At 40.5% G+C, this 21,637-nt stretch overlaps 1 protein-coding gene and 1 long non-coding RNA gene across 5 annotated transcripts in view; one reads left to right on the plus strand and one right to left on the minus strand.

Annotated features, from left to right (window-relative positions):
* The window catches only part of FBXW7 (F-box and WD repeat domain containing 7), a 183,090-nt gene extending 178,113 nt beyond the window's left edge, over positions 1–4,977 (plus strand). For all 4 annotated transcript variants that reach the window (XM_054202199.1, XM_054202198.1, XM_054202200.1 and 1 more), the window contains 2 exons: positions 1,624–1,834; positions 2,825–4,977. In XM_054202199.1, the coding sequence (XP_054058174.1) occupies positions 1,624–1,834; positions 2,825–3,093 (480 nt within the window). In that variant the 3' untranslated portion in view covers positions 3,094–4,977. The remainder of the gene's footprint in view (positions 1–1,623; positions 1,835–2,824) is intronic.
* Positions 4,978–5,421: 444 nt separating this feature from the next.
* Positions 5,422–21,637, minus strand: part of LOC128910644 (uncharacterized) — a 35,740-nt gene continuing 19,524 nt past the window's right edge. Inside the window, exon 3 of the long non-coding RNA XR_008466806.1 lies at positions 5,422–5,658. This is a non-coding gene — a long non-coding RNA (uncharacterized LOC128910644). The remainder of the gene's footprint in view (positions 5,659–21,637) is intronic.

The raw sequence follows: 21,637 nt of genomic DNA on the forward strand, positions 1-21,637 counted from the left end.
CATGGCTTTTTACTCTGCCACAGAAAAAAAATATCATACTTGTTAAGATAGTTTTCCCACAAATCTGTTTGCTGCTACTTACCGCATTGCTAAGGGCTTACAACCAGATTGATTATTTGTTAGTTCCTTCTGGAAATTGAAGTTAGGCTGACCGATCCATAATTCCCTGTCTCCCATCATCATCTCCTTCAATAAAGAAAGGAATTGTATTTGCCGTCTGAAACCTTGTCTGTCTTCCATGAGTTCTCAAAGATAGCAGCAGATGTCTCTGAGATTGTCTTAAAACAACTTGCCTTATGTGGGGGGTTTTTTTCCCATTCTAGCAAAAGCTTGTACTCGGTTGTCAGTGGTGTTAGTGCTGTGAGCCTACACTCAGATGGCTGAGGACTGAAGCAAAAAAAAGTTAAATAGCTGGCCTCACTTGGTGTTTCCTTCCCACTGAGCATAAATGAGCTTTTTTATTTTGGCCTTCCTCTTGTGTTTGTTTTTGGTTTTTTGGTTCTTTTTTGACAGAATAGTGTTTTATCATCCTTAACGGCTCTTGCTAGTTTTATCTTGTTTTGTGCCCTGCCTTTCTGATTTTGTCCCATTGTGCTCTTTTAAACGCATCTATTGATCTAGTTTCTACTTTTTGTACAATTCCTTGTGCTTTAGCCAAGTGGGTCTTGGTAATTTACTACACTTCCTATCTTTCCTTCACACAAGGATAGTCTGTGTCTTTAAGAAAGTGCCAACTCTCCTGAACTCTTCTTCCCCTCGGAGAATAGATATATAAAAACCTCATGGGAAGGAAGTCTCAAGTTATTGAAGTATTCCTCCTTGAAGCCCACTGGTTTTATTCTACTGCTTTTTCCTTCCTTTTTTGAGAATTCTGGACTCTTAAGTCATTGTCACCATCACTCAAGTTACTTTCCACCTTTATATTCTATACATGTTCAGTCCTCTTGCTCAGAAGTGTCTTGTCTCTTAGCTGATTTCTCTCCATGTATATGTTCTGCAGATTTTTATATATATGCCCAGGAAATCCAAGAATTTGGACCTCCTTGTTAGCCCATACCCCTTTTCCAACAATAACTAGGAAGTTAAAGTTCCTTACTGAACACAATTATGATTATAAAATGGCTAAACCCAGCATTTGTCAATTACATCCCTTCCATTTTCCTATGTTTTGGCTTCTGTGTAGATGATTCTGGATTAATGTTGTTAGCCTTCTGCAGCTTCAAGTCCCTCTGACTTGTGAAAAGCAGGTTTGGCTTGTTAACGTCTTTGTTAGGAAAACTACATTCTCTTACTATTGCACACTGCGGTATAGTCAGGATTCTGTTGTGTTTAAAAGAGTTGTATTACATTTAAAAGACCAGTGGTTCAGAGTCTTTCTCCTTGAACCCACGTACCTCATAGACCATGTCTACAACAGGAAATTACACTGACCATGAATCACCTGCTCTGATATCAAATGTGGCCATCTCTGCTTAGACTAAGTTCCTACTTTGTAATGTAGCTTCCAAACATACAGAGTATCTACTGTTGCACTTGGTGAATGAAATACTTAATAGTCTTCTTCATACAGAGCATCGCAAGATCCTAATATAATTGTTTGTAATAGATTTACCTTTCTTGTAGTTTGATGGTATCCATGTGGTGAGTGGATCTCTTGACACTTCCATCCGAGTTTGGGATGTGGAGACGGGCAACTGCATTCACACGCTCACAGGCCACCAGTCTCTCACAAGTGGAATGGAACTCAAGGACAACATACTCGTGTCTGGGAATGCCGATTCTACAGTCAAAATCTGGGACATTAAAACAGGACAATGTTTACAGACATTGCAAGGTGAGCTTAAACTACATGTAAATCAAACTGCCTGCGGTAATCTATGCTGCAGATTCTATATAAAAACTATACAAAGAAACACACGGACCTCCTGCAACTTAAATATTTTTCTGATGACAGCTGTATGATCTTTCTCTGAATTAGGAGAACAAAATGTATTTAATCTGATCTACTCAAATCACTTGCCTATTATTAAAGGCAGATGGTCTGGACTGATAGCAATTTGCTACGGGTATATTAGCCTAATAAGCCACAGAAATATGTAGGAAATGACATCTCAAAACAGTCAGTCAATGTATTTATTTAGGGGTCACTTGGATGTTTCAAAGCCTACTGATTAATTGGATCGGGAGGCAAAGTCTGTTGCAATAAATCAAGAGAAATGAGTGGAAAATGTTTTCTTTATTTCAGTAAGAAGAAAGATTTCCCTTTCTGTTCTGACAGTTGCCATTCGGGCATCACACACACGAACACATTGTTCTGTTTCCCCCCACAAAAAAGGTCTTACATCATTCCCATATAACATATGCAGCATCGCTGCCTGGAGCAGAAAATTAAATTTCCCTGTAAAGTAGACTCTGCTGTTTTAACAGTATATATTTATATGTCAATATATAACTGCCAGTATTTAGTGATAGAGTAATCTCATTATAATAACACTTCAAAGGGACTTGGAGACAAACGCTTACAGCGGTCACCTCATTCAGGATGGTTAAGTTCATTTTCATGAACGGCCAAGCGCGCACTTGCCCTACTGTTTGCACACAACAAAACGAGATCACTGTAACAAAGGAGGAAAGACTGGGGGATTTTTCTATACCCGCGTTCACTTTTTGAAAGCACAGCAAGGCTTCTGTGCCTTTTAATGCACAAAAACTGCTTCTAGATAGAAAAAGCGGTATGCAAATAGCTAGGTATTAATTTTATATGCAGTGCTGTCTGACATTGCTTTCTAATTACAAATAAAAATGTTTTGGTTTACTGTTACAGGTCCCAACAAGCATCAGAGTGCTGTGACCTGTTTACAGTTCAACAAGAACTTTGTAATTACCAGCTCAGATGATGGGACTGTAAAACTTTGGGACTTGAAAACGGGTGAATTTATCCGAAATCTAGTCACATTGGAGAGCGGGGGAAGTGGAGGCGTCGTGTGGCGGATCAGAGCTTCTAACACAAAGCTAGTGTGTGCGGTTGGGAGCCGCAACGGGACTGAGGAAACAAAGCTGCTGGTGTTGGACTTTGACGTGGATATGAAGTGACGGGCAGAAAGATGAATTTGTCCAAACGCGTAGATGATGTTCTCCTTTCCCTCCCCCTGAAAAAAAAAAAGAAAAAAAAGAAAAAGGAAAAAAATCCCTTGTCCTTGGTGGTGCAGGATGTTGGCTTGGGGCAACAGATCCTAAAGACCTACAGACTACGAAGGAGAAGACAAAGATGACAAACTCTAACTGACAAGAGAGGCATTTGCTGTCTCGTCACATAAAAAGGCTACACTTTTGACCGGGGCAGCTTTGCAAAAATACGACTTTCGAAATGAAACCAGGTGCAATTATTTCTTTACTTTCCTCCAACTGCTCCTTGAGCAGTTGGGAGGTGAAAAACAAAAGATTGTTACAGTTCTTGTTAACAGGTTATTTTACCACAACTATCTTGAAAGAAGCTGCACAGGCGAGCCTGCTCGTGCACCCCTGGGTCCCGGCAGCCCCTCCGAGCAACGCGCTCTCCCTTAGCCCTGCTCCGAGCAGGGGGTTGGACCGGACAACCTTCAGTGGTCCCTTCCAACCTCTACGAGCAGTCACTGGTTGACTTTCAAAAACTAGAGAGCATCTGCAATGAAAAAAAAGCAAACAAAAACAAAGAGTCCATTCCTGGTGTGGAAAAGCTAAAATATTACTGTGAATTGTTTTGTACAGTTCTATCGGAGCTTTTTCTTTTTTTTCTTTTATTCCTCTTTTTTTTGCCAACCATTGCCAATGTCAATCACAGTATTAGCCTCTGTTTAATCTATTTACTGTTGCTTCCATCTACACTCTTCAATGCATAAGTTGCTCTGAGGTGGCAAGTTGTCCTGGGTTTTGAGAGTCCTCTGATGGATTTAATTCGCAATGCTGGTGCTAGAAGTAGGTCTTCAATTATGGGATTGTTGTCCCACCCCTGTACTGTATTCCCAGTGGCCAAACTTATTTATGCTGCTAAATGAAAGAAAGAAAAGCAAATTATTTTTTTTTATTTTTTTTTCTGCTGTGACGTTTTAGTCCCAGACTGAATTCCAAATTTGCTCTAGTTTGGTTACAGAAAAAGACTTTTTGCCACTGAAACTTGAGCCAACTGTGCCTCTAAGAGGCTGAGAGTGGAAGAGTTTCAGACAATTAAGAGTGAAGTTTGCCTGCAAATAAAGAATTGAGTGTGTGTGCAAAGCTTATTTTCTTTTTTCTGGGCAAAAATTAAAACACATTCCTTAGAACAAAGCTATTGCAGCCTGTTCTGTGGGGAAATTTTTCTTTGTGAGGGCTGTGGTGAATGGAATGAACATACATTAAAAAAAAACTGACAAAATTTTTAAAAAATATTATAAAATACAAAAATGAAAATAAAGTTGCTGGTCAGTCTTAGTGTTTTACAGTATTTGAGGAAAAAACAACTGTTACAGTTATTGCTGGGAGGAACTGACAGAGCAAAAACTTAACGTTTTTGTAAAGATGTCACATGCAAACAAAATGAGAACTGAAAGAGTCAAATGGTTTGCCTCATTCATCTGAGTACCCTGGTCTGGCGGAAGGTGTCCCTGCCCCTGGCAGGGGGTTGGAACTAGAGGATCTCTAAGGTCCCTTCCGACCCAAACCATTCTATGATTCTCCAAGAGCCACAACTCAAGCTGAACTGTGAAAGTGGTTTAACACTGTATCCTAGGCGATCTTTTTTCCTCCTTTTTTTGTTTTTTTTTTTTTGTTTGTTTGTTTTGTTTTGTTTTATTTATAGTCTGATTTAAAACAATCAGATTCCAGTTGGTTAATTTTAGTTATGTAACAACCTGACATGATGGAGGAAAACAACCTTTAAAGGGATTGTGTCTATGGTTTGATTCACTTAGAAATTTTATTTTCTTATAACTTAAGTGCAATAAAATGTGTTTTTTCATGTTAGCATGTCTTTCTTTTTTTTTTCCTTCTATTTCTTGTTGTTAATTTACTATCATATATCCTACGAAGGGTAAAGCAGGTCAAGTTGCTCAGCTTACTGGTAGATGCTAAAATATGTCGCAGGACTTTTGCTGTAAGGCTTCCACAAACAGGTGCATGAGTGTCCTCTCCTGCAGTTGCCGTATAGGATTTGTCACATGGGCCTCGACAAACATGCGGGAAAGCCATTAGCTTCCTATCGCTAAGAACATGTCAGGATTTGACTCTGGAGGGAGTTAGCTATAAAAAGCTGCTCAAGTACATAAAACTTCTTCCAACAGCATTTTGTTACTGCATCTGAAATTGAAACTTGATGTTTATTGTTTATGGATTTCAATCAATTGATTGCAGTCTGACAGCAGAGAATAAATCCATAAATACAACTAAAATCAAAGTTAGGATCGCAGGAGAGCTTGAAATAAAGTCTCTAACAAAGAACGAAGAAAACCCCCACATCATTCCAGATCTGTCCAACAGCAGTTTTATCGGTGCCCTGAAACCAAGGTAAGTCATCAGCTGCCTCAGAAACTTACCACTTGAGTGTCAGTTTCTCTCTTAAATCTCCTTGACCAAAAATCATTGTTTTCTTCGGTGTAAGACTTCTGTCAGGGCATACTTGTTGGTGATAGTTTTCCCTGTAGAAAACTGTCATTAAAGAAAACCAAACCAAGACATTAGAAGAGAAAATGCAGGGATGGGAAAGAAAAATATTTGTACATATCTATGACTGCGTGCTATTCAAATGCAGTTCCAATCCCTGCATTAGGCAAAACAAGCAATGCTGAAGGATCATGCTTCCATCTGGCCTCTAGAGATTAAAAAGCCATACAAAATGACTGAGCAGCTACAAATTGTAAAAATCTGTTCACTGAGCTGGGTATTTAAGGGAAAAAAAATTGCAGCGAGCACTGACATATAAAAGCTATGATCATCTTGGTATTTATGTAAAACAATTAAAGAGCTAATCCTCTCTTAAAACGACAGTGAAAGATTGCCAGGACTTTCACATTGTTCTGCTGAGAACGCAGGCCAGGGCTCTCGGCGCCCCGATGACAGAAGGTGTGCTAGTCTGGGCTGAGAGGGGGTGGAAAGAGAAGGGTAGAAATATGACTATTTAATGCAGGGAACAGAGCAATAGCTTTTAGGATTATGTAGTTTTTTTCCATGATTTGTAGAATTTGCAACAATATGTTTTCAAAGAGCAATGGTGCTGCCCTGACGGTACAGGAGAATGAGAGATTTCTGCGTGACATTGCGCTGGAGGGCAGGAATACAAATCGGGGCAGAAGAGTGAAATGACAGAAGAGGAAGACTAACAAATCCAAATCAGTTCAAGCTGTGTTTAAGTACACTTTAAGCAGCCAATATGACCAGGAGCAAAATGTGCTTAACCAGAATTCAGTTTTCCGGTTGATAGTGTAGTTCTGACACTATCTTATGTTCAAATTAATGCAGAATAACTCGAACCTGTTAAGAAAACCACGTTTATAGCTGCCTTCATCCCAGATTTAAGCTTTTTTTTTTAAATTGTACTGGCTGCAAAATCAAGATATGATAGACTCTCACAAAGTTAATTGTGTTAGCGCTCTAAAGACTTACTATTTCGTGAAAAGTCTGTTTAGGTTTATAGGAATTGATGGTGCCTATAAGACACCTGAGCAACATAGCTCAATAAGCAGAAATTTGTTAATTTGTTAAAGTGACAGCATTTAAAAATGGTCCTGTAGTAAACACATCACTTGCAAGAAACTGTTGAAGCAGTTTTTCATCATGGTTTCCTTATTACCCCCATTATGTTAACGCACTCACCAAAGCAGTTCACTTGGTATGGAGTTCAGTTTGGCAGCACACGCACCAATTGAGAGTGTTTAAGAAATGTCTTCCATTTCATGTAATTACATTTTGATTTTAGGGTGGGTGGAGCCATGGGGTTTTTTTCTAAATAAAAACATTTAAGAATGCTAGTGTAAGACTATAACTGCTTTATGCTCTTAACACACAGGCACTTCCTGAATCTAGTGGCTTACTCATCGTACACTATGTCAAAATATCTGCAGCTATCCTAGAGAGATAATTGCACTAGTGTTTCTGGCATATTACCCTCTTGTTTTAATGCTGATTCCCTTTTCTCTTTTTGTTTTGGCTCCAGAAAGAGCTTCTACATTTTCTCCTGTATCTGAAGCCAAGTCAACAACATTACAAGATTTTTTATTTTTAAAGGTATTATTCTTAGCGGATCTTGATTTTAGCTAACAATAAGTCAGTACTAGTGTTGCCACTTCCTCCAAGAGCCTGTTCCTATGGTCTTAATTTACTTACTCAAGAGATAAGACCAGACATTTAACAGCTGTGTCTGCACCAATTTGTAGTTCAGCTCAGCAGGTCTCCCAACAGAGCACAGTGCTGCCTGGAAGCCCACAGAGAAGATTCCTTTGGGGTGTAACTACGTCTGGAGCAGCTCTCCAGGAGCACAGCCCAGGCACTCCAGCCACTAGCGGAGCACGTGGGACCAAAGCAGAGCTAGTCCAACACCTCAAAAATACATTCACGGGGCCATGAGGTCCTCAGGACCAGCAAGATTGGCACTACAGCTCTGCTCCCACTGCACAGCACTAATGCTAGTGCAGGCATTACCTTCACCAAGCCTTCTCCCACAGCACCCCCAGCTCCTGACTCACAATCAGCAACTAGTTCCCATCCAGCAGAAAAACAGAATCCACCTGATACCACCGCAGAGTTTTTGCCAGAGAAAAAAGTTCGGATGCCTTCAACTCTCTTTTAGCATGCTTATGGGGAGGGTTTTCTGAACGGCTTATGGAATCCAGTTTCAAAGAAAAAAATCTCTCACTACCAGTCTGTCCAAAGTTTTCTACGAGCAAGTCAACACCTGAATCATTCAGAAAATGAAATAATGAAATTCCACAATTATGTAGGCAAAAGAAAGAACCAAATTATAACAATAAAAAAGACAAACCTGCCAGTAATTACTTGAGTCATTCTGACCAAACAAATTAAAGGGTAATATCCAAACACACTAACCACTGAATCTTTAATAAAAGCGGGAATATCATTTTCTTTCCATCTCCTGCCATTTTATCTATAACCTTGATCCCTGACATTGTGCAAAGATACACATGCTGTGTGATGATGTTTAGTATTTTATGATGATATACGATGTTTATGATTATACATGAAGTATACGATCTATATGATATACACCAGGTTTTTCAAACTTCATCTAAAAATGGCATATACAATTTTTCAGACATCTCCTCAAGCATCAGTGCAGGTTTATAAATACAACAGATGTTTTAACATAAAAGCTGTTCCAGATCCCTTCTGAGATAGATAGTCTGACAAACTAGGTGTCACCAAAAAGTCGGCAGCCAGTACAGGCTCTTGCTCCCTGTTCAGATTGCCAAATGGCCCAGCAGCTGTAGCGGTACTTCAGAGAAAAGAAATGGTGCATTGTGCTACCACGAGTACACGCTGCTGCGGGGAAATGCTGCAGCACCGTGTGATTGCAGGTGCCTAAGAACCCACAGCTTTATGCCCACATATACTGCATTGCTCTAGCCCAGACGGGACATGAGAGTCCCATAAAATCATAACTAAGCTAGGACAGAATCTCCCCACTAACTAGAGATGGCAGAAATCATTAAATTAAGTTGCCACTCAAAAGCTTAATGGCACAGAAGAATCCAGCGGTGCTTCTGAACCATACAGTGCACAGGACAACTGAGATTTGGCCAAAAGTATCCTCCAGCTCTCCTCTCGTTTGTCCTCCCCTCTGCCTTGCTTAGATCCAACTTCAACTCCCTGGTCCCTGCTCACAAGGTGATTTTGTCCAACCCTACATGACAGCAATAGTTTTGATGAAATATAGGCTAAGCTATTTGTCTACTGCATCTCTGTGCTGCTGGAATCTACACTGTGCTTTCTGCAGGGGGACAGCACGACCTCAGTCTAACACTGAATGCTCCAAGGTAGTACATGAGGATGAGAAGACATCATTCAGCCCAGAGTGAGAGATCATCAGTGCTATGTGTGCAAAACAGGCACATCCTAAGAAGCTTCACAGTTTAAGTGTGATCCTGAATCTTGTTGCCTGGAAGGTCTACGTGAGCTCGATCAGAAATGACCTATGAAATTCAGAGAAAGGCAGATGTGATGAACGTGAGGCCTTTTCTGTCCAAGAGATCACCACTGTAAGCCCTGCAATGGGTAGTGTGGAGTATTACATCACCCTCATCAACAAAGCATAGGGATAAGCTTGCTTTATGAAGCCTTTCGTCTGGCTGCCCTCTAACTGAGGATACAACCAACCATGTTAGCTCTGAGCCGCATGAACTTCTCTTACCTAGGGCGGGTTGTTTGATGGGAAGATGAATGGAATGCCCCTGACCTCCTCCTTCTGTCTGGCTCCTCGTGTCAGCCAGCCAGATGTCTGAGATGCAGGTTACACCGGGTGCTTACAGTGCGCTATTCGAGAGCGCTTTGTTCTTTTAATTTAAAACAGGAAACATGGAATGTAGAAGATCCAAAAACTTCAAAGGAAGTTTCCATTGCCAAAGGAGTTGCATTTCAACTCAAGTTCATTCTCTAGGTTAAATATTCAAATCTGACAGTGTGGGAAGACACTCAGACCTTCGAAAGGATTGACAATTTCTAAGGGATGGAGGGATTCAGATTAGTTGGCTGTAAATATCAGTGTGGTAAACTGAGCAGTACAACTGCTCCTAAATGGGAGTTTTATTTTGAGCTCCTCAGTTTGAAATGAATTTCTAATAATACCACAGATACACAAACAATATAAAACATGTTTCCTCTACCCTGATATACGTAAGATCTGAGTACTGCATTCCCCCTCTTTTTTCAAACTGTCATTTGCTTTTAAGTTTCCTGATATATTTCATTGCTGATTTTAAATTTTTACATTAGAGCTTGGAAAAGGAAGAACTCAAAAAGCTGCAGACTAGACAGAGCTCCAAAAATGTGCCTTCAGACAGTTTGCTGCTACTTGTCTGCTTTAGTGTTCCTCCTGTCAATTCTCAGTTGACAGGAGAGAATGTTTCAATTAACTAGCATACACATTTTCCCAAACAAATAAGTTTTATAGAAACATGTTGTGTTGTTGTCCCTAGGGGAGAAGTTTCCTGATTTTTTTCTGTTTGTGTTTCTATTGCCCATTTAGCACATGCTTTAGGCATGCACTGGATCCTTCCTTCACCATTCTGCTGACTACTGCCACACTTCAAATACCCCATTTCATCCCAAACAAGAGAGTAATATGATGTTCCTTGTGTCCATCCTTCAGTCTCACATGCATTTTTACATTTCAAAACCAGATAACCAATCTGTCTGGATTCACCTGTTCACAGGCAGCCACTTACCAGCAGAACCAGCTCTTGAGACCTCACCGTTTATCACTGTTGGCCATATGGCAGATTAAGGACAGAGGAGCAGTAAGATGGAGGAATGCACCTGTATGTGAGATATCACTAATGTGGCCATCTGTTAGTGTAACTACGTGGGGTATGGCTCCACTAAGCCCACAGGACTCCAATTTAAGTCGAAAAATTCAAGTTTACAGCCTATATTTTAAAAGCCTCAAACTACATATTCATTTCTATACATACACATTCAGATCTTGAAACACTTCTGGTTTTACATATTTAAAAAAAGACTTGACAACTACATAATCTTTCTGTTTTCCTCTATTTGATTCCCTCATTTTCTCTTTTCTTTGACACTCGCACTTCAGTTTCCTTATGTTTCACTTCCTCCTTTGTCCTGTTCCCTATGTTTTTCTTTTCGTGTTTCACCATTCCTGTCCCTATTTTTCGCATTTTTTTATCTTCCTCATCTTTCCCCATTTGCAAACTTCTCCTCTGCTTAAAACTGTCATAGCCAGCTTTTCTCTCCCTCTTCACCCCAAGATCTGAGCTGGCAAGCTAGAGTCTTTTTCACACCACTCTATAGATATAAGATATACAGGAGATGCATAAGACAGATGAGAAGCAAGTACAGAGCACTCAGAAAAATGCATTTATTTGTGTGCTTCCACATTAAAGATCTAATGTTTGTCTGTCCACAAAGATAGTCCACAAAGACTCAAATGGTCCAACGGCAATTGGATCAGGCCCTCTAAGCACAGACCAGTTTACCACCAATTTCACAAACAACTGAGCAACAAGCATTGCCTAATTCAATACTCATCAAGCATTCTCTCTACTGCTTTTTTGCCAAAATATAGTTATTTTCTTTAAAAATCATGTGTTTTCTTGTCCTTAGGAAATCTAGTATGTAAAGGCAGGTTTGAAAATATTCCTCATTATGAAACATGAGTGATACATGGTTTTCTAAATCTATGCAGAATTTGGAAGTTACTTCTGGTGACAAGCCTCTAGACAGATTCACCTCTGGACAGAACTATCATCCCAAGAGATGCCTGTTTCATAAAGCGATGTATAAATAAGAATTTGAGACTGTAAATGAACCTATATTCCAAACTTAACAACAGCGGCTGATATTCCTTCCGGTACTACCAACGCAGCGCAGCTGGGATAGTACGGTCTGTCAGGGTATGTTAGGAATAATGTATAAACCACGTCTAAAACAATCCAGCGTGCATTGCTCACTAATTCTTAATACGCAGTGACAGCATAAGCAATAAAAGCTCCGGAGCCAGCGTACGATGTGGCTGTGTACTGGGTATACTACCCTGGCGCTGGTGAAATTTAACTGTTCTAGTGACACAATATATCCGATTGAAAAAAGCCAGGGACATCCAGCACTTCTCTGAGACTTGGCTTCTGCATAGCGTTAAACCAACATAACAATTCAAAAGGATAAACAAATACTAAGACGGACACAAACTGTGTCCAAAGCAACAAAGCCACAGATAAGACATCCTCAGCTTTGCAGAACAAAAAGCAGTAAAAACAAACAAAGAAAACCCACACAGCAACAACTCCTGAAACCAACAAACCCCGAATCCCCGTATTTATCTCATTGTTTCATTTCAGCTTAATTACACTGTTAACAATGGCAGGTGACCTCCTCTCCTTGCAAATTCATTCCCACCCCTACACAGCCCAAGCTCTATGTATAACATACTCATGGGCTGTATGTATGTTTGGTTTTACCCAGTAAGAAAGATAAATAGGATTTGCCTCACAGTTTTGTTTTTATTTTTGCTGGTTCTATTCAAGATCTTGCTCTTGCTGCTGTTGTTTTACAAACAGAACAGCAACTACTGCACTTCCTCACGGCTTGAGCAAAGCTGACAATAGATGAGTGTTGTTGCTTATCCTTTCCAGGCTGAAGGATCATTGCATCAGAGAAAATAAGTTAGAATTAGACAGAGGTTCAAAGTGCAAAAAGCAGGACACGTGACTAGCATTTTATCTCAAATGCCTGAGGTAAAGAAGCCTTCCCTGCTGACAAGAGGACTAATACCCTGCACAGCTAACAGGAGCGTACAAAGGCAGTTAAAACCAAGAGTAAAGAGAGCAGCTCTTCCATAGACATAAGGAGTGCACCAGAGAAGAAAAAAAAAACATGGGTCTAATATTGTCATATTCTGATTTGCTCTTGGAAAATCCACACAATACCCCCATTATGCAATCTGATTTATCAGACAGCACAATGCAGACAAAATTGTTCTGACAGGAAGACAAGAGTTCCTTTAATCTTCGACTCTCCAAACAAATTATGCTCTCTAATTAATACCTGAATCCAGTTATTTATGCACACAAACCGGGGGTTAAATTTTCTGCATCACAGAAGCGCCCTCTTCCCATAGACCCAGCTAGAATTGAGCACGCACAGATCCACCTCCAGCCATCGACCCCGTTCCTCCAGGCCCGTCACAACCACCACACTCCCAAAAGACCCTCTGTAAAAGGCTCGCCCTCTCTCTCTCTGTCTCTTCTCTTAAAATTCGGAACATTGCCCATAAGGATTATTCTTCCCATCACTTTGGCTTTTGGTAAAATCAATGCAGGTGAGACAAAAGATGCTGCTTCACAGGCCTGAGAATGGAAGAACAGTTCTTTTAGCTGTGTGATAAATAGGAAGAAATTCTCTCTCATAAAATAAATGAAGTGACTGCAGTAATATGTCACACTAAGCCAAAATTTAGCTTGCCCACATTTTAGGATGCTTCCCCTGCACCTAGGTAAAAGGTACGGAGACAACGGACTGTGAAGTTCATGTAGTATTTTTTCTTTCCAGGAGAGATGGCTATTTCAATCTGCTCTTCTTACAAAACGTAGAAAACTTACTTTCAGTGTAACCCTTGTCTCGCTCTCTGCCAGCTCAGGATGTAAATTTTGCACTACTCTCGGAAAGTAACATGGGGTTTTAAGAGCTGCTCCCATTCAGAAGCCCACTGTGGGATGCAGCATGTCTTCTGAGATCCGTGTTTGGTAGTGAGAGCATCTCCCTGCCTAAGTTTCCATCTCACATCTTCTTTGGCATTTTCCAGCATCCACCCAATGTGCATGAAACAGTGAGCAATTGAGAGTTCAAGCAAATGATATGGAGGAATGGATAATTAGCCCCTAGGAACGCATCCAGCTACAGTTATACTCCATGAAGGTTAGAGGCCCGATTCCTCCTCATTTAAATCTGATATTGAAGGAATTTACAGAGCTTTACCCAAGCCACTAATTTGCAATTTTACTGCAAACAATTTACAATCAAATGAAGTGAAAGCTAGAAGCAAAGAGTACATTAATGACTTAATTTTCCTTTTGCATTTCTCTTCATTTTATCTTCCAGTGAAGGCCAATCTTAAAAAATGAGATAATTGGCCAGCAAATAAATACAAAATTTTTTCTTTTAATTATTACTGCATAGAAGCTGAACTGCTGGTATGAACTACAGTGCTACCTTCTGCTGAGGACAATCCTGTATGACCAACTTCCAGCAACAGAAACTGGGAAAACATCACTATTTCTCAGACTGAAAATTCATGCTCTAACAAAGCAGTACAAAAAGTATCACAGTATCTGAATACAAAATTTAGTGTTCTGGGCTAGCAATATGCAATTTGTAAATTATACAGCCATGTGCACTGAAGATTTTACTTAAAAATACAGTAACTATTCTGTCAAAAAGGAAGCATGAATGTCAAAGCAGCTTTTGTAATACTCCACTGGAGCTTCACCTATGCTAGGAGAGATCTAGGTGCAGCTAAATCAGTGAATTATTTTTTTCTTAGGTTTAGAGGCAATCTAAAGGCATTGGTCAAGTACCAAACCTCATTCTAGGGGAAGGAGCTAGGACAGGTGGTTGTTTCACAGGACAGCGGTCAGTCTGAGGCTTGCTCCTAAAAGAGACAGCCTGCTGCCCTCTGGAACTGGTCTAGTGCTGAGCTGGTCTGCTGACACAGTCGGAGAACTCACAGTTTTATAAACAGTTAATTTTCTGGAGGTTTGCTAAGCTGAGCTGGCTCAAGGGGCTCAGTTAGCTGCCAACACATGGGAAGCCAGTGGCCAGGAGCAAGGCAGGCCTGCCTGTCCCTGCAGCAGAGAGCTGCTAAAACCTCAGGAGACACAGCGTCAGTTAAATATCTCAAAGCTGTCTGAGAAAGTGGGGGTGCTGCACCCATCTCAACTCTTCCGTTCTCACATCTCTCGTCTCACTTATTCTCACGCCCACCTGACGCCCAGACCCTGTTCAGATGGTTAAACACCTCTGGCAACAGCGAGTAAGTAGTCAGATCAGTTTAGGAGCTCAAACTGATTCTCTGACCAGCTTAACCATCTCAGCAAACATCACCGTAATGCTGGACCAGATTGAACTGCTTTTAAAGAAGTGATCTGAAATTTTGCTTTAACTTAGACGTCCATGGCTAGACAACGAGCACAAACTCTGAACACCAAGCTACGTGCTGAAAAAAACCTTCTGAAGGAAATGTAATGGCTGGAGAGACCTATGCTCAAGATACCTTAGCCTGCACATCCTCAACACAACCTCTGCAGAGAACAGGACACAAGCACCTATACAGTAAACTTTCAAACTCATCTCTGTGCCCAGTCCTGTTCATTTGCATGATGCTGCATGGGAAAACAGGAGGCTGCTGTAGGAGCAGAAATCCCACGTGCTGCTGAGAAAGGTGTCCAACGTCTGGGGTGGAACCTGCTGCTTTTGCCTCCAGGTATATCTGCATCGCATTTGCTCATCATGAGTCCAAAAGAAATGCACAGGAAGAATCTGCAGTTACAGAGCTTGGCGGAGGAGCAAGTCTGAGCCCTGCTTAAGATGTGAAATTGCAAGACACTGAAACACCTAATTGGGCAGAAAGCTGGGCCTGGCCCAACTTGTCTGAATAAAGTAAATCAATATGCCATCAAGGAAAGTAATGCGGCAAGATATAAAGAAGTTTGGTTTGCAGAACACACTCTCTCCAATAGTTTGAAATCAAAATGCTTTCTTCTTCTAGCTAGGCAAACACAGCACAAAGCATTCCTCTGAACCAGAAGCATAAGACAGAAACCCAAGGTGCAATAAGGACTTTCCCGTAAGTGTCCTCCTAGGCTGACAGAAGAGGCATCGAGAACCTCTACAGCTGAATCAAGCATTAGTACTGAGAAAGAAAACAGTTTCAGCCCAGGTCTTGTTGAGCTGAGAAAAAGAACTGAATTCAGATAACTTGATCAGGACCTTAAACATTACACCAGCGAACAAAGAATGGACATCAATTCCAACATCCAAATACCCATTAAAGAGGTCAAATTATTTTCAGGACTGAATCATAGAATGGTTTGGGTTGGGTTGGATAAGACCTTTAAATATAATCTATAGTCCAACCCCCCTGTGATAGGCAGGGATATCTTTCACCAGGTCAGGTTGCTTAAAGCCCCATCCAGACTGATGTTGAACACTTCCAATGAAGGAGCATCCCCTCTCTGGGCAATCTGTTCCAGTGTCTCACCACCCTTGTCATAAAAAAAAGTTTCTTCCTTATCTCCAATCTAAATCTACTCTCAGTTTAAAACTGTCACCCCTTGTCCTGTCACTACAGGATCTGGTAAAAAGTCTCTCCATCTTTCTTATAAGCCCGCTTCATAGATCTCACTAATGATTTCACTGGAAAATGCTACGAAGAATAGGCTAAGGAAATGCAGACTAGGAAAATACCCTGAACGCCTAAGAGAAGAGACAAATGTCACACTGGGACTTAGGAAGGCAGCAATCTCAACTGGAGATAAAAAGAAGACACATCTTGAAAAACAAAAGCAAATATATGAGATAGAAATTAAGAAAACGGGCGCATTTCTCTATCATCTAGTATTCTGCAGGATCATTCACCCTTGTACGAAAAGAGCAAAGCGAACATAAGTTGTAATAAAGCCAGCACGCTTGTACAATTACAAAGGGCTGCATGAGGTACATGCCCTTGAGCTGAGACCTACGCCCTCCTACGAAGGAGCACACGGGGAGGCAGTGATGCCAATTGTTAGCTCTCACCACAAAAAACTTGGCAAAGACAGGGAGTAAAATGCAGTTGCAGTTTTAAATCAGCCTTTGCACCCTTCTATCCACCTTGGAGCTGCTTCATGGTGGTCCACCCTTCCAGCACAAGGCAGAGGAGCAGAAAGATGCCAACCACCAGTGGCCCCAGGGTTCATTACAGCAGTCACAGGCTACCATAGGTTTTCCTCAAGTGCAAAGATTACCCAGATACTTTTCTCTTCCCACCTTCCCTTCTTTGCAATTACCTTTGAATGCACAACCGCAAAAGCTTTCCACTATCCAATAAATGTTTCAGTCATTTCTCTATGCTAATGTGTCTTAAGAGTTTAAATTAGCTAACTTGCGTTTTGGCACCAGAGCAGGGCAAAAAACTTTCAGAAATGACTTGCGAAAGGTATTTGTGAAATACAGATTTGCCAACTGCTTTGGCAACAAAGTGCCAAATGAGAGATTAGGCTGCACAGGCATAAAGCAGAAGATATACATAAACCTACAAGGAAAGGATCATTTTAGGACTATGCATCTGGTGCCAACCATCTTAACGCAGAAAAAATATACAAGGATTCACAGGGCAGACATCCAAAGACCCCAAAAGACCTAAAATATAGAGGACAAAACCAGCTTACATAAAATGTACAAGCACTTGAACCTAGATGTGAAGCTAGGAATTTTGTGGGTTAAAATAAAGAGAAAGATCTAAGCAGAACAGGAAGAAGTTAAGAAAAATCAGACCATCGGGATAAAGACGCTTCACAGTAAAATTTAATAGGCAGTGAAACGGTTTCCCAAAGCAAGCAGCTGAAGTTTGAAAAACCTTGGCTTTAGAATGGCATCAGAAAAAATATCAAAACAGCAATTTAGATCCAAAACCTAGAAAACATATAAGGTTGTAAATCATTGAGAATGGAAGTGTACATGCTTTTAGAGTCCTCCACAAGAAAGTATCTCGCAGAGAATATGCCATGAGATAGAAATACGTGTCTAAAGCTTTTCCCACTACAGTATGCAACTCTCTTTCCTTCCCCCACCAAGCCAATATTGACTATTTCTACCATGCAGCAATATGGAACATGTTCTAGCGATGTGTAATTACTCTTTGGAACGCAAACAGTACTTCTGACACGCTGCTGTAATCTCAATGGTGGCCTCTAATGGAAGTTGTCTGCTTATTCCCATTTCCATTGGGATGGCAGCCTATGATGCAACTCCGCTATCAGTCTGGCCTAGACTGTTCCCATGAGACCCCAGAATCATTCAGCGTGTTGAAAAAGTCATTTTTAGAAACACAGAAACATAAGTACTTTATCCCTACTTGACTCCATGCCAAGGGAGTCGCACAAAAACCTCAGGATGTTTCAGTGCTAAATATTATGTAACAGTTACCTTTCTCATTTAAAATCCTCAGCTGTTTAAAAAAAAAATCCAAACAAAACCCTCCTGATAATTAGAAGATCTTCACTCTGATAGTCCAGAAACTGCCACAACATAATAAGGTTTCTCAGTTTCTTTATCTTCCTCTCCTACAAATGCAGAATTTTTGATCTTCAAGCAAACTTGGTTTCTTTTCTGCTTGTTTCTTATGTAACGGTGTAGTCAGACCTGTTCCCTTCTGAACTACTATTCTATGTCATTAAGAACAGCTCTCTGCTATTGTAAGCACCAACATCCCTTAATACCTTCATTAATTTAAATATATTCTAAAAGGCACTTGGCTCTCTATTGGGACTCTAAAACGACCTCTCTATTAGGAGAGCCCTATACAAACTTCACTTTCTAAGTGCAAGACAACTGGCACGCTCATTGCCTGGAAGCATCAGTACTGGTGGGTGTTTCTGCTGGGAGCCAAAAGACCAACCTTCTCTAGCTCAGCATGAAGACCAAGGGCTGCAAAAGGAAGAGTCCATCTCTCACGACTCATTTTTGGAAGAGATCCCACAAGTCTAGCAAGACTGAAGTCTTTAAGTGCCAGTACAAAAAGCTGAATGCATTTATTTTTTTTTTTAATGGAAGCCTGAAAAGGTTTCTGGAAAGTGCAGAAGTGTCACTTGTAGAATATAGCCAAAAGTTCTCAGCCAAAGATTTCCAAGGGCTTTAAAGAAATCCCAGTATCATTATCCTCATTTTACAGATGGAAAAGTGAAAGCATAGTAAGGTAATGCCAACGGCAGGGTCATCAATTCAACTCAGATTTCCTGGGATTGTTCACTGAGACACAAATCCATTCTTTATCCAAATTTATTTAACATGTAATGAAATAGATTCCAGAGAACTTGGCCTTGTTCTAAAAACATAAAAATTTGTACAACATTGCTTTTGTCTGTACAAAAATCAAGGTTATAAGCACTGCTCTCCTTATTCCCTACTTAGTTTTGACTGAAGAGTGGTTAGAGATGAAAAGCAAGCTTAGCAAAATGAAGCACTGAAGGCTTGCACAATATAACCGTACTTTAAATTCTAGGGTGAAATTCCTGACCTAACTGAAGCTCATACTGATTTCAGTGGGGCAAGGTTTTCACCCCATAATGTGTGGTAAAAGGGAAGAAAGATAACTTTGTCAAAGCACTTTAAAGAAGTACTATATTCAAAGGAGAGTAAAGTTAAGTCAATGAAGTATTTCATGTAAACTCAGTGAGCTCATTTCCCAGATGAGCCAGATATCTGCTGAGCTTGCGTTAAAGGGCAAAAAGCAAAGATGGCTTCACCTCCTAAATGTGGTCTGGGGCACAGTTAGGATGATTTACCTTAAGACAGTTTAAATGCTCTTGGCTTATTCTGACTGAAGATCATGTCTCCTGACAGCCAAAGATACCGAGGCACTGAGGTTAGGTCAGAACCCGGCCCCAAGACTCAGGAATAGAACAGAAAAGGCACACCACAAACAGCTGAGAAGAACAACTGCCTTCATCTCAAAAAACTATCAAAGAGCAGTTTTGCTAAGAGGAGGGCAGTAATTAAAACCAGTATAATAATTGAAAGGTTGACATTTTCTTGCACACTATCTGACACCTACAAGCAAGTAATGACAAGGAAGCATAAGTAAAAAGTGTCAGCCTGATACAAGCAATGACAACAACCTTGTAGGCAAGAAAAGTCTTCAAGGACTTGTGGAAGACAAAGAGATCCTTAAAGACTGGACAGAGTAGGAAAAGGAGAACAGAGCGAATCAGATTTCAGTGCACCTTCCTATAATTGCTGTCAAGGTTAGAGAACAACAAAGATTTAATCTACAGACATGCAGAAGACAGCACGGTGATCAGTAGCAGTCAACACAAATTACATCAATCCAAACTCCTATGACATTACTAGAAAGCCTACCAGTGATGCCATTTTCATAGTGAACTAAAGGGAATATGCGTAACATAAAGCAGGCACATTCCTAGTTGAAAAACTGTATTTGAAGAATAGTTATCACTAGCTTGTTGTCTTACTGAGACTCCTAGTGTACAGGCATTTCATCAATGCCTTGGATGATGTAATACACTTGCTGTGTTTGCAGACCACGTAAAGTTGCAAAGAGAAAAAACTGCTGGAGAACAGGATTAGAATTCCAAACAATCCTAAGAAAACGGAAGAGAGGTCTGAAATAAATAGGATATGCCTCAGTAAAGACAAATGCTAAGTGTTACACTTCAGATCTTGTCAGCGAGATGAAGGTCACAACAATCAATTGCACAAATACTGGATGTAAAATGACCGGCTAGGAGACAGAAGAGGACCTGAGGCATAAAAATAGCTCAGAAATCAAACATCAATCAACGCTGTCACACTGTTGGGAGAAGAAAATGGACCCCCCAAACATTACAGTGCTAAGAGCTAACAAAGTCTTCTCCAAAGTAGTTTGTTCAGTTTAGAACTTTACATTTCAAAAAATCCACTGACTATACACCACTTAAAATCTAAAGGCGAGATGACTAGGATGAGCAATGTCTGGATAGAAGGCCCTTTGAGCAAATACTGAAAGAATGAGATGTCCTCCATCGGAGGAAGAGAGAGACTGAGAAGTCAACTAACGTGTATATAACATGTTTATGAAGTGTTGCTGCAAAGAGGAAGAGGTAACATGTCCTCCACGTTCAGATGTATAAGAAACCACCAGTAAATTAAATATGCTGCTTAGGGATATTGCTTAATTTCCATAATGGAAATCTCTTTGAAAAGATTAGATAAACATTGGTAGTAATGTTTGAGGTACAGCTGAACCACCCTGGAGATGGGGTTAAACAGATAATCTTGAGGTCCCTATTTCACATGATTTTCACAATACACACGAGTTTTTAGGACACTGCATATGATTCACTCACCAGGCATATGTGTCATTTACAAATGACTATTTTCAATGTGTTTCCTCTCTTTAGAAAACACAGCAATTTTCTTGACTCTGGTTTGTGATATTCCCCCCACAGTTTCTATCTTCAGAAGCATTTACTTTAAAACTTTGCACATCAGACATGCACATTTGAACAGTATGCAGTATTCGTGACACTATCCTGGCTGAGTAAGGCATGGAGCCAATGATACTCTGAGAGCGTAGGCAAGGGAGAAACAGGAGGCAGCAGAGTCAGCAGCATTTGTGGAGGGACGGGAATGTAGGCTGGGAAGAGAAAAACGAAAGGAAAGGACCTAGGGCTAGTCAGAACAGACCGGAGAGTGAAGAATTTCAAAGTTATGGCAACACTCCAAATTTAAAGAAAATTGATCTGTCTTGTTCAAATACCCCACTGAGCACGTTGTGCATTTCGATGGTTTTTTTTTTTTCCCCCACCTTCCCTCCCGGATAACTGGAGTACAGAACCATGTTTATACTTGTTCTGCTTATTGAACAAGATCTTAAAATTGCGGGAGGTGGAGGCAGGACTGATGCTGAGCTGTCAAAGAAACTGGAAAACAGAAATAATTGAATGTGATCTTCATTGGGAACTGAAGTCAGAGTGGCTTTTGAGGTTTGTGCTTTCTGTAATGGGCTGCAAACAGGAGCTCAGATGGAAACCAACACTTTATTTAGAACTTCTTTCCCAATGGTAGATATCCCATGCCTTCTACTTTCCTAAGCAAATAGTGGCGGAAGACCATGAAAAGATTAAGATTTCCACTCCCTTCTTAGGCACTTGGCAACTCTGCCTCCCAATATACTGCTTCT

This window comes from Rissa tridactyla, chromosome 5 (assembly GCF_028500815.1).
Source record: "Rissa tridactyla isolate bRisTri1 chromosome 5, bRisTri1.patW.cur.20221130, whole genome shotgun sequence".
In the NCBI taxonomy this organism is placed as follows: domain Eukaryota; kingdom Metazoa; phylum Chordata; class Aves; order Charadriiformes; family Laridae; genus Rissa; species Rissa tridactyla.